This window comes from Bubalus kerabau, chromosome 12 (genome assembly GCF_029407905.1).
Source record: "Bubalus kerabau isolate K-KA32 ecotype Philippines breed swamp buffalo chromosome 12, PCC_UOA_SB_1v2, whole genome shotgun sequence".
Lineage (NCBI taxonomy): Eukaryota > Metazoa > Chordata > Mammalia > Artiodactyla > Bovidae > Bubalus > Bubalus kerabau.
This window is the reverse complement of record NC_073635.1, coordinates 70,519,334-70,540,215: the sequence shown is the minus strand read 5'-3', so window position 1 is coordinate 70,540,215 and position 20,882 is coordinate 70,519,334. Positions and strand designations below refer to the sequence as shown.

Below are 20,882 nucleotides of genomic sequence, written 5' to 3'. Positions count from 1 at the left end.
CACCCCCACCCCTGCCCACCTCATTACAAGGAAGAAGCCTTACTGAATATTCTATGAAACATATTCCATAAATCTAAACTCAAGTGATGGGACTGATCAAGAGTGTAACACTGGCAAGACTTTCTCTTTTCCTTCTGAGTTGACTTTGGTAATCCTTGTAAATGCAAATTGGTCTTTCTTAAGACTGACATGATGACTGTGAGGAAATAACCTCAAACCTACTGGTGACTCAGGTGATATCTCATCACTAATCTGATTTTTACTTTCCTTCAAGTTGTCTACATATGCCTGACAAGGAATAAGCTGTTGTGAGGTGAAAATGCTTTCCAGAGCACATGGTTTTCTGAGACTCTAACTTCATTTATGGATCAGGGATGGTTATGACAATGCTGCAAATAAGACCCTTTGTAGTGTAATCATATAATCAAGTTATAATTATTTGAAGGGAAAAAAAAGACAAAAGAGACAGTAGACAATAACTAGGAGTTACAACTGCAGAATCTGAAAACATATCAGATAATAGTGTAATACAGCGAAGTGAAGTGAAAGTCACTCAGTCATATCCAACTCTTTGAGACCCCATGGACAACAGTCCATGGAATTCTCCAGGCCAGAATACTGGAGTGGGTTAACTTTCCCTTCTCCAAGGGATCTTCCCAACTCAGGGATCAAACCCAGGTCTCCCGCATTGCAGGTGGATTCTTTACCAGCTGAGCCACCAGGGAAGCCTAAGAATACTGGAGTGGGTAGCCTATCCCTTCTCCAGGGGATCTTCCAGACCCAGGAATCCAAGTAGGGTCTCCTGCATTGCAGGCAGATTCTTTACCAACTGAGCTATCAGGGAAGTCCAATAGTGTAATATTACTATTGAATTTCTTGAGTGAGATATTAGTATAATGTTATTAGAAACATTAGGTGCCGGGAGCCAGCGAGAGGCACTCCACTCATGGCAAAGGTCATGAGGAAGGAGGCTTGGCATACGCAAAGGCAGGATCGAGCCTCAGGAGTCCCCCTGGGTATTCTCGAGCATCTACCCCCAAAAAAACCAGAGTCTGCCTACTTTATTGCTTTTTGCTCTCACGTCTGACTTTACTGGGGGCTCTCCCCCACCACCATCTCGCTCTCTTTGAAAAAGAGTTAACTTACAGCTGCAATTAATAAAGTTCCTGGGCATTAGGAGTGTTTAAATCTAAACCCCTCAGATAGCTCTCTAACTCGCCTGACAAGTTTACCCGGACTCCTACAGCTATGCATACAATTGTTTACAGTCTCCCAGCCTCAAGAGGCATGGGAAGCTTAAGATATTCAAATAGCTTAGAGCCTCTCAGAGAGTTAGAAACTGTCAGAATAAAACTAGTAAAATATTTCATTGATGAGCCAATGCTTGCTGCCAAGCTTCCACATCGCCTGTATTGTATCCTTGAATGTGTATTAATTAATATAGTTGGTATGTAGAAAAAATAAGTAGTGGCCTTGGTGTTAGCAACTTTAGACCCTTAAGGTAATAAATTCTTTCCTTTGTTGTAAACCCATTACACCTCTGCCCTATAGAATGCAATTTTATCTAACACCTTCAGAGGATGGCGCCAAACCTTAAAATAATTACTCTTAGAGAAAATAAGTCTTATGGTTGACAAACCTTTGTCAAGAGTCATAAAATGTTAATAGGTCTTCTGGCCAGAAGATGATGTAAATCACCTAAACCATTTGTATACGATAAATTTGCAGGAAAAAAAAAAAAAAAACCCTAGTTTTTGATAAGGATCAAAGACTGCTGACTTTGCATCCCCTATTATCCTCTATGTGTAACTTAGGGTATAAAAACCTCTGTTGAAAATAAAGCTATGGGCCTTGCTCACCAAAGCTTGGTCTCCCCATGTCATTCTTTCTTCTCACATTCTGGCTGAATCTCCATCTGGAGTGCAGAGGTCCTCTGTGACCATTTATTTGCCTGGGCTTCTAAGACCCACTCGAGAAGGTGTCTAAGGTGGGGCACCTTCCACTATTCGAGAGGGCGCCTGCGGCCTCCGTGGTCAGAGTTAACCTGGTGTCACAGGTTATATTGATTTTCTGCATAAACCAAGCTACTCAGCCTCTTTTCTCCATTGAATTTTCCTACTGAGCTATCCTCATTCTATTACTCTTTATATCTCTAATTAATATTTAAATAAATTGCCCACGCTGTCTCTCCTTCGAATACCCTGGATCAGCCGGGGCTGGACCTCGGCAATTAGGAGAATGTTTTTGTTTTTTAAAAGTGCATGTTTATGTATTTAGGATGAGTTGCAACTTTAAAAAAAAGTTTCTGCAACTTACTTTCAAACAGTTCAGCAAAGTATAGATGATAGAAGAGAGAAAGCAAATACAGAAAAAATATCAACAACTGGTGAATTTTGGTGAAGTTATATATGTGTTCATCATACCATTCCTTTCATGTTCCTGTGATTTGAAATTTTTAAAACAGAAAATTGGGACCTTGAACTTACACAGCCTAGGCATAAGTCTGGCCTGGTCTGCCAACTGGGCAATTTCCTGAGCTTAATCTATCTTAGCTTCCTAAACTCTAAATAAGACTATAATATTGTAACAAAGTGTCTTCCTCCTAACATTGTTAGAGTATAATGTGAGTCAGTACTTGTAGCATCTACAACAGAGGTTGATATGAGGGGATCAACAGATATTGCCCATGGTTAATAGTGCTGTCAGCTATCCTCTGCTCACGTTCTACTTTATTCTTCTCCCTGCATGTTTCAGTACTGAGACTTTATTACACACATTGGTGGTTTTCTTTTTACCTTCTCTACAGGAATATAAACTCCAAAAGGTAGAGACTTTGTCTCTTCTGGTAACTGTGATAGCCCCAGAATCTGCAACACTGCTGCTGCTGCTGCTGCTGCTAAATCACTTCAGTTGTGTCCGACTCTGTGTGACCCTATAGACGGCAGCCCACCAGGCTCCCCTGTCCCTGGGATTCTCCAGGCAAGAACACTGGAGTGGGTTGCCATTTCCTTCTCCAATGCATGAAAGTGAAAAGTGAAAGTGAAGTCGCTGAGTCTTGTCCAACTCTTAGCGACCCCATGGACCCCACCAGGCTCCTCCGTCCATGGAATTTTCCAGGCAAGAGTGCTGGAGTGGGGTGCCATTGCAACACTGCCTATCCAAAAAACTCTCAATACACATTTATTGGAAGTATGAATGAAGCGACAAGTGCATCTTATCTTGTGACCTAACCTGTTTCTATAAGATAGGAAATAAAGCCATACATAATTTTATATAATTCTATTTTCTCATTAAATATCATTATAAAAGAAATATATCCCTTATAACAACAATTAACTGGCCCCAAGATATCATAATATCTAACTTTAAACTATGGAAAACTTTTTTTTTAAGTTGGTAATTTAAGAAAAACAGAGAAAATAACACTATTTGAAATTACATATCTTGTATAGAATAGTTCAGATCATTTTTGAGCTTGGGAAAATAATAAACTACAGCAAAACTGAAAATAACAAGCTGAACTTATAGGACACCTCAGTTCTATCATCATAAACACTTTCAAATAACCTAGTAAATAAACCATCTTTCTCAACCAGGTGCCAATGTCCCTCACAGAAGGTTAACACAGATGTAAGATGGTTTCCACATTTTGTGAATCCTTACTTTTCAAAATGAAAGGCTGGTGTGGGCTGGAAAGAGACAGTGAAATGCAATCAGCAAATGGGGAAGAGCTATTACCAGAGCAGAGCCAGCAGTAAATGAAGTAAAGGGGAGCTTGTTCACCTAAATACAAGGCCCTGGGAAATGGGCCTGTGACCTGTCACCATAGCAAGGACTGGACCATGTGTACAGGTTGCTGATGCCCAGATTTCTGTATCTTGGCTTCCTGTGTGATGAGACATACTTGTATTTTAACAGAGATACTATCAACGGTTCACATATCTGGATGTTTTCTGCACAGTTTTGACATGAAATACTATATTCTCAATTGTAAACTCCTGGATCAAAACTGTTTTGTTTTTTCAGAGGAAGCAACACACTGCTGATTCATTTCCAGAGTTTTATCTACTGTGCTCTTTTAATCTTTGAGTGATAAAGTGCTTCATCTTTAAGCACTACTCTATATATTTGTAGACCTGCTGTTGTTTTTTTAGGTTCTCTAACTTCTAATGAACATTCTTCAGTGTATAGTAAGTTGGCTATTTTTCAGAAATTGAAAAACATATTTTTAACATATTTTGAAAAATAACCAAGATGAGAGGGACAGCATCCATAGGGCTATCTTCCTTATGGACGTTCATCTCTAACAGGAGAGAATGAGGAGGCAGAAATAGAGGACTTTAAAAAATTTAAAAAGCATCTTTTCCTTTTAGTTAAAGTTCTTAAAGAGTAAAATGGGTGCCCTCTTACTCTCAGGTCAACTGTATTAGTTTTGATTGACAGTTTCACTTTGGCTTTATTTATAAAGCAATGACTGGGGTTTTTAATCCACCTAAAAACTGACCTCATTGCTTAGACTGAGAAATCATCCCATCATTGTGTTCCTCTAGGAATGATTTCTTTATGAGATTTACATGTTTTCAAGTGAAGATCGGTAAACAATATATACAAAGGGCATAAAGAAATAATTCCCAGAGGAACACAATGATGGGATGATTTCTCACTTTAAGATATATCACTAAAATAATAGGGTTAATTTCAGAAGCAATAACAGAAACCACACACTTTACTTTGTGCATAAACTCATATTTATTTCTGTTTATGGAAAGTTCCAAATGTAGTCTAAATAAATGTAGATCTTAGTATCATGTACCACTCATCATTTTAGAATTGAGAGGCTACTAAATTTTATTTTAATTTTAGCTCCTTCAGGTGAATTAATAAGTTAGGGCTAAGTTCTAAAAGAGTTTTTAACAGGATTTGTCTCCAACTAACATTTCTTTTCTGTCCATGGAATAATGTTTTCTAAAATTTTAAAGTAATTTTTCTGATAATCTCTGAAGAGAGATCTCAAGCTCAGAAATAAACAGGGATATACCAGTGTCCCAATTTCACCAGTAAATGCATCCTATGACTGTGAGAGCAGTCTATCATCCTACCTTTATTTACACTTAGTGGTTTATTGTTCTCCCCACCTCTTTTCTTCTAGAATTTCACTGTAGAAAGACTTAAAAACTTAAATGAATCAGAGGCCCACTGTTTTCCAATTAGGATAAGGTGAAGTAACAGCCTGATTTAGGAAAATAAAATTACCACAATCGCTGGAAAGCAGGGTGGGTGTGTAAAGACCCAGTGCTGACAACCTTCAGAAACCAGAATTACTGGCAGGAAATTCTCAGACCTCCAAATCTGTTGACTCATAGTCAAGGGCCCTTTATGAATTACACATCTCAGTGCTATCCCTGGAAGAGTGACACCAAAAGATAAAAACACTGATGCAAAACAACAATGTGAGCAATTGCTTTCTGGTATTTTTGACAAAAAAAAAATTAAGAAATAAGATACAATTCTCTAAAATAAGAGAAAGTAAATATTCAGTGCCTATTTGTGCAACACATACTTTTTCAAGGTAAAAGACCTGGCTAGGTATTTTCTATAAGAGCCTAAAGTCTGCCTATTATTTAGAAGTCTAGGTAGAGTTTCTGCCATCAGTACATTAGAATAAATTTGCAAAACTAGGGAAAATCCACAAAAATAATTAACATTAAAATTTAAAAAAAAAAGCACCTTAACAGTCAAAACCCTTTTCATGCAAGACCGAGGAGATTCAAAGTAGTGGGCCAAAGAGAAATATGACATAAATAATAGAAAATCCTCTAGAAATGAACTCAGTACAAAGCCTCAGCAAAAGCTCCAGAGTTCTGTGACCAGCATATGCTCTGCAGCATTGAATGATGCAGCTGCTAATAAATAATTATCACTTTTCAAATGTATAATATACCTTTAATAAACTCTTTCTTATGAAATTTCATACCATGTTACTGGCATGATCTCATTTATCTTTCTGTTAACAATGAAAAACAACTGATATTGCCATATAGTAGATATTTCCTAAGATCAAAGGAATAAAAATGAATGTTGCAAATTAAGGTAATTAATTCACTAGGTCACTAGTAGAATTTGAACACATAATTTTACCACCTAGTTTAGTGTTCTACTAAGGGCACTTCATGGGAAATAGATGGGGAAACAGTGGAAACAGTGTCAGACTTTGTTTTTTTTGGGCTCCAAAATCACTGCAGATGGTGACTGCAGCCATGAAATTAAAAGACGCTTACTCCTTGGAAGGAAAGTTATGACCAACCTAGATAGCATATTCAAAAGCAGAGATATTACTTTGCCAAAAAAAATCCGTCTAGTCAAGGCTATGGTTTTTCCAGTGGTCATGTATGGATGTGAGAGTTGGACTGTGAAGAAAGCTGAGCACCGAAGAATTGATGCTTTTGAACTGTGGTGTTGGGGAAGACTCCTGAGAGTCCCTTGGACTGAAAGTAGATCCAACCAGTCCATCCTAAAGGAGATCAGTCCTGAGTGTTCATTGGAAGGACTGATGTTGAAGCTGAAACTCCAATACTTTAGCCACCTCATGCGAAGAGTTGACTCATTGGAAAAGACCCTGATGCTTGGAGGGATTGGGGGCAGGTGGAGAAGGGGACGACAGAGGATGAGATGGCTGGATGGCATCACCGATTCAATGGACATGAGTTTGAGTGAACTCCAGGAGTTGGTGATGGACAGGGAGGCCTGGCCTGCTGTGATTCATGGGGTCGCAAAGAGTCAGACACGACTGAGCGACTGAACTGAACTGAATTGAAGGGCAAGAAATGTAATGTATCTAATTGCTTTGGGTTCTAGGGAAAAAAGGTAAAATGGAAACATGATGAATTATACTGTTGGTTTTCATATTTACTCATTGCATCATAAACATATTTTAAGTACATCCATGTCATCAATGTTCTTCTAGGAGGTAAATGAAGTCAGTTAAACTGTTAAGCTTCCTTAATTACCTACAATGCTTTTAAATGTACACACATGAGATATTGATGCTAACAAATTTATCATATTTAATAAATTACCTCTTCTAAGACATTCCATAGTTCCTCATCTGTATGCTTATTAAAGGGATCCAGATTTTTCCTCATTGTTCCAGTGAACACAATAGGGTCCTAAATACAACAAAATAGAGAATGTTATTACTGCAGTCTCTTTTCATTTCATTCCAATTTTTAGAGAACAGATTTAAAATGCAAAAAAAAAAAAAAGCAAAGTTTACTACAATCATTAATAGTAAGGTTGCAAATCAGTTCAATTCAGTTCAATCACTCAGTCATTTCCAACTCTTTGTGACCTCATGGACTGCTGCAAAACACCAGGCTTCCCTGTCCTTCACCAACTACCAGCGCTTACTCAAACTCATGTCCATCGAGTCAGTGATGCAATCCAACCATCTCATCCTCTGTCATCCCCTTCTCTTCCTGCCTTCAATCTTTCCTAGCATCAGGGTCTTTTCAAATGAGTCAACTCTTCGCATCAGGTGGCCAAAGTATTGGAGTTCCAGCTTCTTTCCAATGAATATCCAGGACTGATTTCCTTTAGGATGGACTGGTTTGATGTCCTTGCAGTCCAAGGGACTCTCAAGAGTCATCTACAACACCACAGTTCAAAAGCCTCAATTCTTCTGTGTTCAGATTTCTTTATACTCCAACTTTCACATCTATACGTAATCACTGGAAAAACCATAGCTTTGACTAGACAGACCTTTTTTGGCAAAGACATGTCTCTGCTTTTTAATATGCTGTCTAGGTTGGTCATAGCTTTTCTTTCAAGGAGAAAGTGTCTTTTAGTTTCATGGCTGTAATCACCATCTGCAGTGATTCTGGAGCCCCAAAAATTAAGTCTCTCACTGTTTCCATTGTTTCCACATCTATTTGTCATGAAGTGATAGGATCAGATGTCATGATCTTAGTTTTCTGAATGTTGAGTTTTAAGCCAACTTTTTCACTCTCCTTTTTCACTTTCATCAAGGGCTGCTTTAACTCTTCTTTGCTTTCTGCCCTAAGGGTGGTGTCATCTGCATATCTAAGGTTATTGATATTTCTCCTGACAATCTTCCTTCCAGCTTGTGCTTCATCCAGCCCAGCATTTTTCATGATATACTCTGCAAATAAGTTAAATAAGCAGGGTGACAATATATAACCTTGACATACTCCTTTCCTGATTTGGAACCAATCTGTTGTTCCATGTCCAGTTCTAACTGTTGCTTCTTGATCTGCATACAGATTTCTCTGGAGGCTAGTAAGGTGGTCTGGTATTCCCATTTCTTTAAGAATTTTCCAGAGTTTGTTGTGATCCACACAATGAAAGGTTTTGGCATAGTCAATAAAGCAGATGTTTTTCTGGAATTCTTTTGCTTTTTCAATGATCCAACAGATGCTGGCAATTTGATCTCTGGTTCCTCTGCCTTTTCTAAATCCAGCTTGAACATCTAGAATTTCACAGTTCACTTACTGTTGAAGCCTGGCTTGGAGAATTTTGAGCATTACTTTGCTAGCATGTGAGATGAGTGCAATTGTGCAATAGTATGAACATTCTTTGGCATTGCCTTTCTTTGAATTTGAATGAAAACTGACCTTTTCCGGTCCTGTGGCCACTGCTGAGTTTTCCAAATTTGTTGGCATATTGAGTGCAGCACTCTAACAGCATCATCTTTTAGGATTTGAAATAGCTCAACTGGAATTCCATCCATCACCTCCACTGACTTCGTTCATAATGATGCTTCCTAAGGTCCACTTAACTTCACACCAGAATGTCTGGCTCTAGGTGGGATATCACACCATCGTGATTGTGTCATGAAGATCTTTTTTGTATATTTCTTCTGTGTATTCTTGCCACCTCTTCTTAATATCTTCTGCTTCTGTTAGGTCCCTACCATTTCTGTCCTTTATTGTGCCCATATTTGCATGAAATGTTCCCTCAGTATCTCTAATTTTGTTGAAGAGATCTCTGGTCTTTCCCATTGTATTGTTTTCCTCTATTTCTTTGCACTGATCACTGAGGAAGGCTTTCTTATCTCTCCTTGCTGAGACTGAGCAACTAAAACTAAAAATTAAATTTAAGCATTTCCCATTGCAATATGGGCACCCACTTACATCTATACTGCCAGTTTAAAAGGATACATGGGGAGATTATGCATGCTCATTTAGCTGTAGTATATGGAAGAACAGAGTTTAGTAAATAAGAGTATTTCCATTTGTTCTACATGCCAAATATATATCTCAAAATCAGTAAAATTTTCATCAAAACTTATTGAATAAAAAGAATTATCTATTAAAACATGAATTGTGGAGCTGACTGTAAAAGTGCTCACAGTAGACACATATGCAAGGGCAGATAAGGATCAAAGTAATAAAAACAGGTATTATTATTACAGTATCAGGTACTACAGTACCTCTAGGCAATGAAGTAAATAAACTTATCTTATAAATAATCATTATAAAGATGTGTACAGGCAGAACACTTCAGTGTAGAGATTTACAGCAGAACATAAAAAATTTTTATATATACACTAAATTTGTTGGCCTAAGTATATTCTTTATGAAGGTACACAATTAAATCTCATTTAATAAGAATTAAACAGTTAAAGGAGCCTGGTGTGCTACAGTCCATGACGTTGCAAAGTGTTGGACATAACAACTGAACAACAACAATAAGAGTTAGCTGGCACAGCAGAATCAGGGAAACAAATGCTCTTCGTCAATATAGCGTTTTAAATGGAGTACTAGCTTCAAACCTGTTTTTCATCATGGTATAAAGTTGATACTTTTTAAATGTAACCCTTCATGCCATATTTAGTAGTAATTTTCCCTTGCTACTACTGTAAGTTCATATTAGACATGTGACACAAAAATGGCCACTCTGAATCAGAGCATTTAGTGTAGCAAATTGATAATCCCTCAACACAACTGCAAGCCTGAAAACCTCAGTCTTACTGGACCTTTTTATATGCTCCTGGAAGATAAGACTCTCATTATCTTACAAAGAAGCCCTGCCCACTAACCTGATGCTTAAAACAGCCTGGGACCCAGACAAAAATCATACAAGTGGTTACAAATGGGGCAGATACAGAACAACAGTTTTAATGATTTCAGTCCCAAACCAGGAAACTGCCCTCCACTAATGTTTATGAAGCACGACTATAGCTGCTGCTCCCTTGAGTCCTAAAAGCTCTGTCCTCATTTCTAATCTGAGAACCTTTAAGGTGCAGCTCATCTCCCTGTTTCAAGAATAAGGACCCAGAGTTGTTTTAAAATCTTAGTTTGCTTCTTCTTCTTCTTCTTCTTTTTTTTTTTTTTTTTTTTTTAATCCTGTAGCCTCTAAACAAATTTAATCCCTGGCTCAGGAAGATTCCCTGGAGGAGGAAATGGCACTCCAGTATTCTTGCCTGGAGAATCCCATGGGCAGAGGAGCCTGGCAGGCTACAGTCCATGGGGTCACAAAGAGTCAGACACAACTGAAGAGACTTAGCAGCAGCAGCCTCTAAATGAACTGATCGTCATCCATATTCAGAAGGAAGAATATTGTTTGCCAGCAAAAGAAATGAATATAAGTCCTGTAAAGTTCTCTTTTGGTAGCTCCAGGGAGCAGTTCAAAGGGATTGAACAAAGACTTCTGACTACATTGGTCTAGAGTCTAGTAATAGAACATCCACCTCTTCTGAGTTTTGTTCTCAATGAGGAAAAAAGGGGAAAGAAAGCCAGGTAATTTGGGATGTCTTAGAGAGAGACAGCTCTGGTTTACCTCTTTCAACCTACTGGAGAAAACTCAGGAAATAGAAATATCAAAAGAGCAGAGTAGGCTATTTAAAAAAAAATACCTAACTTTTGCCTTGATATTTCAAAAATCTGTAACATATAAAAATGAGTCTGTTTAATAATAAACAGATCTGTGCTGATCTGTGCCAACCCTTGGTCTGTAATCATAAACACTCAATTTGCAAGGAATCTCTCTTCAACTGAAAACATTTTCTTCCACCTCATTAGAACTGATTCAAATGTATTCTTTTTAACGGCTGAGTAATACTCCATTGTGTATATGTACCCCAGCTTTCTTATCCATTCATCTGCTGATGGACATCTAGGTTGCTTCCATGTATGGCAAAACCAATACAATATTATAAAGTAAAAAAAAAAATTAAAAATAAAATTAAAAAAAAAAAACAACATTTTCTTTGTGCCAACAGCATTAGGGTCTCTAGGTGCAGAGAGTCATCCAAAGAAGTTTTGAAATCCATTTTTTTAGGTTCTTTTAGATAAGCAGATACTACTTGAATGCAATCACTCCACGGTGTTCTTTCTGAGGAACATAACTACTTCATATCATGAGCATAAAGGATGCATACACTTCAGCCCCCTGTTGTTTAAGGAAAGTATCTAGTAAGTGCTTTCAGTTTTTACTTATTCCTGAAATTTTGAACACAAATTGAGGAGTACTTTCTTTTTTTTTTTTTTTTTTTTTTTGAGGAGTACTTTCTTAAGAATATAGTATTCGTTTCTGAAAGCTTCCCGCCAACCCCCATGACTCCAGGATTGATGCTCTATGACACCATTTCCCTGCCTCTAGCTCCTATGCAGGCCCTTGGTGCTATCACATCTCCCCTAGTTCTGACTTGCTCATGGTGGGGTCAACAGTGATGGGGATGAGCCTAGAGGGCAGAGAGAGAGAGAGAGAGAGATGATCCCAGAAGCCCGCTGCTGCTCCCAGGATCGCAGGGAGCCCGGGAAGATGGTGTGGGCCTGGCTCACCTGAGTGGGACAACTCAAAGAAACAGCCTTGGGCTCCCCCTCTGCAGAATCTCCTCTCAGCTTCCTAGGTTCCCTAAATCAGGGTGTTGAGGCACAAGCATCACTGCTTCCTAATCCTTTGGGGAAGGGGGATATAAGCTTTTTGCACTCAGACAAGTAACTGTAAGTAATCAAGTCAACAGACTTTCTCCATCTCTGTAGTCAGCAAGACGTTGTGAAGAGAAAGGACTCTTGGCTGGGGAGGGCTAAGATTTTTAGTATCTTCTGACATTTATTAGCCCATGACACATAAGTAAATAAACTTGTTTCTAAACTGATACTTTTCAAGTGAAGGACATAGCACTAGAAGAAATATCGTCCTGTTTTGATATATACTTATTTACTTTTGTTACATTCTAGAGAATCACCAAGATATTTCCTGAAAATTATACTTATTTAAGAAGCAGAACAAAGGAAAACAGAATCAGAGACCAAGAAGAAATGGTCAATTCAACTTTCCATGATCACAGCAGCCAGATACTGGTTTTACATGAAGCATTCCATACACAGACCTATTAAGTCCTCACAATAGTTCAAGGAGTTGGTACTTGTTAGCTGCCTTGTAAGGGAGAGAAAATTGAGGTGCACAGAGATGGAATACCATATCCCATATTCTTCTTCACTATTCTCTACTGCTTGCCTGCTTGTTGCTGTTGTTGTTCAGTCACTAAGTTGTGTCTGACTCTTTGCGACCCCATAGATTGCAGCACGCCAGGCTTTCATTATCTTCACTATCTCCCAGTTTGCTCAAACTCATGTCCTTTGGATCAATGATGCCATCCAACCATTTCATCCTCTGTCACCCCCTTTTCCTCCTTCCTGCAATCTTTCCCAGCATCAAAGTCTTTTCTAAAGAGTCAGTTCTTCACATCAAATGGCCAAAGTATTGGAGCTTCAATTTTGGCATCGGTCCTTCCAATGAATATTCAGAGTTGATTTCCTTTAGGATTGACTTGCTTGATCTTGTTGTTGAAGAGACTCTCAAGCATCTTCTCCAGCACCACAGTTTGAAAGCATCAGATCTTCAGTACTCATCCTTCTTTATGGTTCAACTCTCATATCTGTGCATGACTACTAGAAAAACCATAGCTTTGTCTATACAGACCTTTGTCAGCAAAGTGATGTCTCTGCTTTTTAATATGCTGTCTGGGTTTGTCATAGTTTTTCTTCCAAGGAGCAAGTGTCTTTTAATTTCATGGCTGCAGCCACCATCTGCAATGATTTTGATGAAAAGGACTTTTTTTTTTTTTTTGGTGTTAATTCTAGAAAGTCTTGTAGGTCTTCATAGAACCATTCAGCTTCACCTTCTGCAGCATTAGTGATTAGGGCATAGACTTGGATTACTGTGATGTAGAATGGTTTGCCTTGGAAACAAACCAAGAGCATTCTGTCATTTTTGAGATTGCAACCAAGTACTGCATTTCAGACTCTTCTGTTGATTATGAAGGCTACTCCATGTCTTCTAAGAGATTCTTGCCCACGGTAGTAGATATAATGGTCATCTGAATTAAATTCACCTATTCCCATCCATTTTAGTTCACTGATTTCTAAAATGTTGATGTTCACTCTTGCCATCTCCTGTTTGACCACTTCCAATTTACCTTGATTCATGAACCTAACATTCCAGGTTCCTATGCAATACTGTTCTTTACAGCATCAGACTTTACTTTTACCACCAGACACATCCACAACTGGGCGTTGCTTCCACTTTGGTTCAGCCTCTTTATTCCTTCTGGAGCTATTCTTCCACTCTTCTCCAGTAGCATATTGGAAATCTACTGACCTGAGGGGTTCATCTTTCAGTGTCATATCTTTTTGCCTTTTCATACTGTTCATTGGGTTCTCAACGTAAGAATGCTGAAGTGATTTGCTTGCCTCATTAAAATCTTTTATTAATCACTCATTTATTAAAGTCTCCCCAAAGCATCCATACACTCTGTAATTCTTATAGCCCCACAGTTTCACAAAAAGCCCTGCAGGGAGATAATCCCCTTTATTTATTTATTTTTAATTTAAATTTATTTTAATTGGAGGCTAATTACAATATTGTATTGGTTTTGCCATACATCAACATGAATCCGCCATGGGTATATACATGTTCCCCATCCTGAACCCCCCTCCCAATCCCTCCCCATATCATCCCTCTGGGTCATCCCAGTGCACCAACCCCAAGCATCCTATATCCTGCACTGAAACTGGGCTGGTGATTCATTTCTTATATGATATTATACATGTTTCAATGCCATTCTCCCAAATGACCCCACCCTCTCCCTCTCTCACAGAGTCCAAAAGACTGTTCTATACATCTGTGTTTCTTTTGCTGTCTCACATACAGGGTTATTGTTACCATCTTTCTAAATTCCATATATACGTGTTAGTATACTGTATTGGTGTTTTTCTTTCTGGCTTGCTTCACTCTGTATAATAGGCTCCAGTTTCATCCACCTCATTAGAACTAATTCAAATGTATTCTTTTTAATGGCTGAGTAATACTCCATTGTGTATATGTACCCCAGTTTTCTTATCCATTCATCTGCTGATGGACATCTAGGTTGCTTCCATGTCCTGGCTATTATAAACAGTGCTGTGATGAACATTGGGGTACACGTGTCTCTTTCAATTCTGGTTTCCTTGGTGTGTATGCCCAGAAGTGGGATTGCTGGGTCATAAGGCAGTTCTTCTATTTCCAGTTTTTAAAGGAATCTCCACACTGTTCTCCATAGTGGCTGTACTACTTTGCATTCCCACCAACAGTGTAAGAGGGTTCCCTTTTCTCCACACCCTCTCCAGCATTTATTGTTTGTAGACTTTTGGATAGCAGCCATTCTGACTGGCGTGAAATGGTGCCCCATTGTGGTTTTGATTTGCATTTCTCTGATAATGAGTGATGTTGAGCATCTTTTCATGTGTTTGTTAGCCATCTGTATGTCTTCTTTGGAGAAATGTCTATTTAGTTCTTTGGCCCATTTTTTGATTGAATCATTTATTTTTCTGGAGTTGAGCTGTAGGAGTTGCTTGTATATTTTTGAGATTAGTTGTCAGGTGCTTCATTTGTTATTATTTTCTCCCATTCTGAAGGCTGTCTTTTCACCTTGCTTATAGTTTCCTTTGTTGTGCAGAAGCTTTTAATTTTAATTAGGTCCCATTTGTTTATTTTTGCTTTTATTTCCAATATTCTGGGAGGTGGGTCATAGAGGATCCTGCTGTGATGTATGTCAGAGAGTGTTTTGCCTATGTTTTCCTCTACGAGTTTTATAGTTTTGGTCTTACGTTTAGATCTTTAATCCATTTTGAGATAATCATCTTTAGGTTCGATGCACGATACTGGATGCTTGGGGCTGGTGCACTGGGACGACCCAGAGGGATGGAATGGGGAGGGAGGAGGGAGGAGGGTTCAGGATGGGGAACACATGTATACCTGTGGTGGATTCATTTTGATATTTGGCAAATCTAATACAGTTATGTAAAGTTTAAAAATAAAATAAAAAAAAAAAAACCAACAAAAATAAATAAATAAATAAAAAGTTAACTTTATTTCCCATAGCAAAATTCCATCAGTAAGACACAACCTATGTTCCAGTGCTAAATCATTTATCATATTGTTCTCAGAATTGTGTGTTATCAGTGGATAAGATTGTGGCATCTGGCAAAGTTTTGAGTCTAGAAATCTATCTGGATAAGCTATCAAATCACATATATACAAACCAAAAGAACAAACAACAAAACCTGGTTTCTGATTAAAGTATCTGTTGAAAATACCTGCTGTTAAAAATATGCTTTACTGGGGTTGGGGGGGGGGGGGGATATTAACCCTTTCATTCATTTTTTAAAATCAATCAATTTAAAAGCAATTAAACTTAGATACAGGATTAAGAGAACATGTGAGAATATTCTGATGTACATACTTGAGGTATGATTGACATTTTCTTCCTTAAATCATGAAGTCCAATTTCGGTTATCAAGATCTTATCAATCCAAACTCTACCTTCAGGCTCTGACAATCTAAAGAGGGCAGCAATGAAAGAACTTTTTCCAGCTCCTGTTCTTCCCACGATGCCAACCTGTGAAGAGATCCAGGAGGGATTAAGAACTAACAACATGCAACAAACCTGGGAGAAACCCTGGTGCTTGAAGTTCAATTTTAAAAGCTCTATATTGAATATAGTCTATACATTTTTCAACCATGGCACTATTGACATTTTTGTTTAAATACTTCATTGTTATGGGGTGGGAGGCTGTCCTGTGTATTGTAGGATGTTTAGCAGTAGCCATGGACTCTACCCACTAGAGGCCAGAAGCACACCTAAACTGTCAACCAAAAATGTCAGACATTGACAAATGTCTTCGGGTTGAGATACCCTGGTCCAAAGAAGAGTTAAAAATAACAAAATCAATCTACTAGCAACAAAAAATCAGAAGTTGCCTAAGTGTTCCATAAGAAATAAATATTTAGTTTTTATTTCTACTGTCTGCATATTTTGAACCTTGAGAATTTTGTGGATAATTTCATAGAGATATCAACAAATCAAATCAGAACTGTTACATATACATAAGTATACATTTTCCCAGAGTTCTATTATTTAAAAGGGCTTATTCTCTGGGCTTCCCAGGTAGCGCTGGTGGCAAAGAACCTGCTTGCCAATGCAGGAGATGTCAACGATGTAGTGGTTCAATCCCTAGGTTGGAAAAATTTCCTGGAGTAGGTAATGGCAACCCACTCCAGTATTCTTGCCTGGAGAATCCCATGGACAGAGGAGAATGGCAGGCTAAAGTCCATAGGGTCGCAAAGAGTCAGAAACGACTGAGCGACTGAGCACACATACATTCTCTGGTAGAGAAACTAAATCACTTCAACGTATTAAATGCCTTGGTTATGTTCTGTCTTGAAAGGAATCATTTTAAAATTGCAAAATACTCATCTCAGTGTCTTAAGAGACAGTAGCCAGTACGCGAAACACAAATAATAAAATCAACAACAACACAAACAACATTTGCTATTTATATGGAACCTTTCATCCGAATAGTTCAAAAGGCATTTTACAAACCAATTAATACTTATAGTTAAGCCTTGGAAAGATATATGTCAAGTATCAGTCTGGTAATATAAAATCAAGGCATAAAGAAATTAATACATTAAAAATAAGATCAAAGAATCACAATAATGCAGGTAAAATGCTGGTTAGGAATGAAACTGTATTATAAAAGTTGGCTTTTCACTGTGTGCTATAAACATGCATGCAGAGCACAATATAAAGTAGCCTAGACATGGGAGCAAACTAAATGTCCATTAACAGAGGAATCGATAAAGAAGATGTGATACATATATAAAGGGAATACTGCTACTGCTGCTAAGTCGCTTCAGTCGTGTCCGACTCTGTGCAACCCCATAGACGGCAGCCCACCAGGTTCCCCCATCCCTGGGATTCTCCAGGCAAGAACACTGGAGTGGGTTGCCATTTCCTTCTCCAAAGGGAATACTACTCAGCCATAAAAAGTTATGAAATGTTACCATTTGCAGCAACATGGATGGACCAAGAGATTATACTAAGTGAAGTAAATCAGACAAAGGCAAAGAAAGTATCATGTTATCACTTACATGTGGAATCTTAAAAAAATTATATAAATGAACTTATTTACAAAACAGAAACAGACTCACAGACATAGAAAACAAATTTATGGTTACCTAAGGGGAAAGTGGTGGGGGAATAAATTAGGAATTTTGGAGTAACATATACACACTTCTTCTGGAGGAAGGCATGGAAACCCACTCTAGTATTCCTGCCTGGAGAATCCCCATGGACAGGGAAGCCTGGCGGGCTACAGACCATGGGGTCTCAGAGTCAGACACAACTGAGTGACTAAGTATAGCACAGCACATACACATTACCATATATAAAATAAAAAAGGTCCTACCCTATAGCTTCCCTGGTGGTTCAGATGGTAAAGCATCTGGCTACAGTATGGGAGACCCGGATTCAATCCCTGTGTTGGGAAGATCCCCTGGAGAAGGAAATGGCAACCCACTCCAGTACCCTTGCCTGGAAAAATCCCACGGATGGAGGATCCTGGTGAGCTACAGTTCATGGAGTCACAAAGAGTAGGACATGACTGAGCAACTTCACTTCACCATATAGCACAAGGAACTATACTCAGTATTTTGTAATAACCTATATGGAAAAAGAATCTATACATCTGAATCCCCTTGCTATACACCTGAAAGTAATACAACATTGTAAGTCAACTATACTTCAATAAAAATAAATAAAAGCATGTATGCAGAAACTGGCATTTTTATAGCAATGAGCTTGCATAACTGCAGATTCCTTAGTGAGAGCTTCTCAAAAGATGATTTCCTCTTTATTTAGGAATTTGGAATTGATGATGTGCATAAGACATGCTTTCAATCATTTGTAAATTAATTCAGTTAGTAAATTTTTATTTTTTTATTTTATTTTTTAACTTTACAATATTGTATTGGTTTTGCCATATATCAACATGAATCTGCCACAGGTATACACGTGTTCCCCATCCTGAACACTCCTCCCTCCTCCCTCCCCATACCAACCCTCTGGGTCGTCCCAGTGCACCAGCCCCAAGCATTCAGTATCGTGCATCAAACCTGGACTTTAAATTTTTAAAATTCACAGCTTTAAACAGAGAAGAATTAAATCTTTCTGAGCACTGATTATATTCTGGGAACCTTATATATTTTCTCATTTGAATACCTTCAAAGTTCCAAAGCTTAATCTGTAAGATCAATAATGGCACTTCAAAAAGGAATTTATCTTTACAGAGATTACATGTAAGAAAAGTAGCTTTAGTTGATTTATCTTTGTAGCCAATTTTCTATCTTAATTTTTTTAACACTGATGGGTCATTTTCTGCATATAGGTAGGTTCTTCTGCATACATGAATAGCTCATATGTTCTCTGTACAGGCTGATCTGGGCAACATGGCAGGTTCAGTTCCAGACCACCGCAATAAAATAAGTATTGCAATAAAACAAGTCACACTTTTTTAGTTTCCCCATCTATATAAAAGTTCAGTTCAGTTCAGTTCAGTCACTCAGTCATGGTATGCTATACTATAGTCTGTGATGTAAGCAATAGTGTTACATCTTAAAAAACAGTATTAGTATCTTAATTTAAAAAAAACTTTATTGTTTAAAAATGCTAACTGTCAACTGAGCCTCTGGCAAATTATAGCAGCAACATAAAAGATCATTGATCACAGATCATAACAAATATAATAATATAATAAGTTTGAAATACTGCAAGAATTACCAAATGTGACCCAAAGACATGAAATTAGCAAATTCTGTAGGGAAAATGGTACTGATACACATGTTTGAGGCAGGGTTGCCACAAATGTTCAATTTGCAAAAAATGCAGTATCAGTCAAGCACAATAAAACCAGGTATCCCTGTATTTCTGGGTGTTCTCATATGTGAATCAAAACATATCGGGACATAGGTGAGAACTGTGTTGTAAGAATGTGTGTGAGCGGGACTATAAACTACAAACTCCAAAAAGGAGAGTAAGAAAAAGGCAACTCAAAGAAAATCCGGCCTGGGCTATTTCTGCCGTTCAGTTTTCAAAGCTATGTCTGGAAGTCTTTCCCAGGTCACCAAAGGGTTTTGCTAAGTGCCTGTGGGGAATGTCACCAATATCAGTAATTTTACATTCCTAAATCCAAAGGTACTTGGAAACAGTCTTACCTCAGCTTTACAACTGCTCCTTTTTGTTTTTCCAACCAGGCCAGGGTTGGTCTCTGACAACCACACCAACTTATTGACATCTGCCCCCAGATCTATCTCCATACTGATACATTGAACTCCACATGATTAACATCAAATGCCCCCACAAAACAGCCACTTCTTCTGACTTTCCTACTTTAATCTCATTACTTCTTTCCCAGGCTCAACTGTCCACTTTATTTCCAGTTTTCCCTGATTCCAGCATGGTACCAAGGCCTACAGATTCTATACCTGCAATGTTTCATGACTCAATCCCTTATTTTAATGACCATAATCATTATGTGAGTAACAGTCTGTGTTAGCTTTTAGAAAACCAAACAAATCTTTTTGTTAATCATAATCAATGCAAATAAATCCAGAAAGTAAATAAATACTAGTCATCACCCCTGCACACCAATAAATCCATTCCTAAGATACTGATGTATTTTCTTTCTGGATGTGTGTGTGTCTATGTGTGTGTATGTTGAAGACAAAAACTCATTTAAACATAAAGAGATATGAACATATTGCAATTTGTTTTCATTTAATATTCACCAAAAATATTTATTTTAATGACTATATATTATTATAGTATGTGTGATAATTTATTTAATAAACCCCCTATTGGTGGATATTTAGGCAGTCTCTAATATTTTGCTATTATAAATAACTGTATGTTAAATACCCTTGAAGCCAAATCTTTGCAAACAACTATCATTATTTTCTTAAGATAAGTTCTCATATGTGGAATTGCCAAGAAACAGGTATGAACATTTTTAAAGTAGACTCTTAAGTACTGCCAAACTACCTCCAGAAATATGATAGCAATTTCTACTTTCAGCTGTTTCCCTGCACATTCACAAACCCATGTGTTATAACTTAGTTTTAATTTACATCAGTTTGATTTCAAAAAGTGGTATCACATTCCCAGGACATCTTCCTGGAGGCACAAGAGTTCCTGGCTCCCTGCCTCTCACATCTGCCCACTCTGGTGCACGTGCTCTCACTTCTCAGATTAACCTCATGAAGGCCAGTTCTGTGCCCATTGCTCCACCCCAGGATATCTGACCTCTCCATCCTTCACGTCTATGAGTCAGTTTCCTTGGGGTGACTAGGTAGTTGTGGAGTTGGACATGAAAGTGTGTTATACATCTGATAGTTCACTTAACTGAATACGAGGTGCCTAAGTCTTCATTCACAGAATCAGAGCATCATGTTTTGCTTATGTCCCACTTCCTGGAATGACTTTCACATACATTTCCACCTGCTAAAATTCTAACCACAAGTCACTAAAGCCTCTCTTACCT

At 38.0% G+C, this 20,882-nt stretch overlaps 1 protein-coding gene across 1 annotated transcript in view; it reads right to left on the bottom strand.

Annotated features, from left to right (window-relative positions):
• Window positions 1–20,882, bottom strand: part of LOC129624634 (ATP-binding cassette sub-family C member 4-like) — a 369,352-nt gene that overhangs the window by 49,333 nt on the left and 299,137 nt on the right. Inside the window, exons 26-27 of the mRNA XM_055542789.1 lie at window positions 15,746–15,901; window positions 7,077–7,166 (exon numbers count right to left, since the gene is read on the bottom strand). Of these exons, the coding sequence (XP_055398764.1) occupies window positions 7,077–7,166; window positions 15,746–15,901 (246 nt within the window). The remainder of the gene's footprint in view (window positions 1–7,076; window positions 7,167–15,745; window positions 15,902–20,882) is intronic.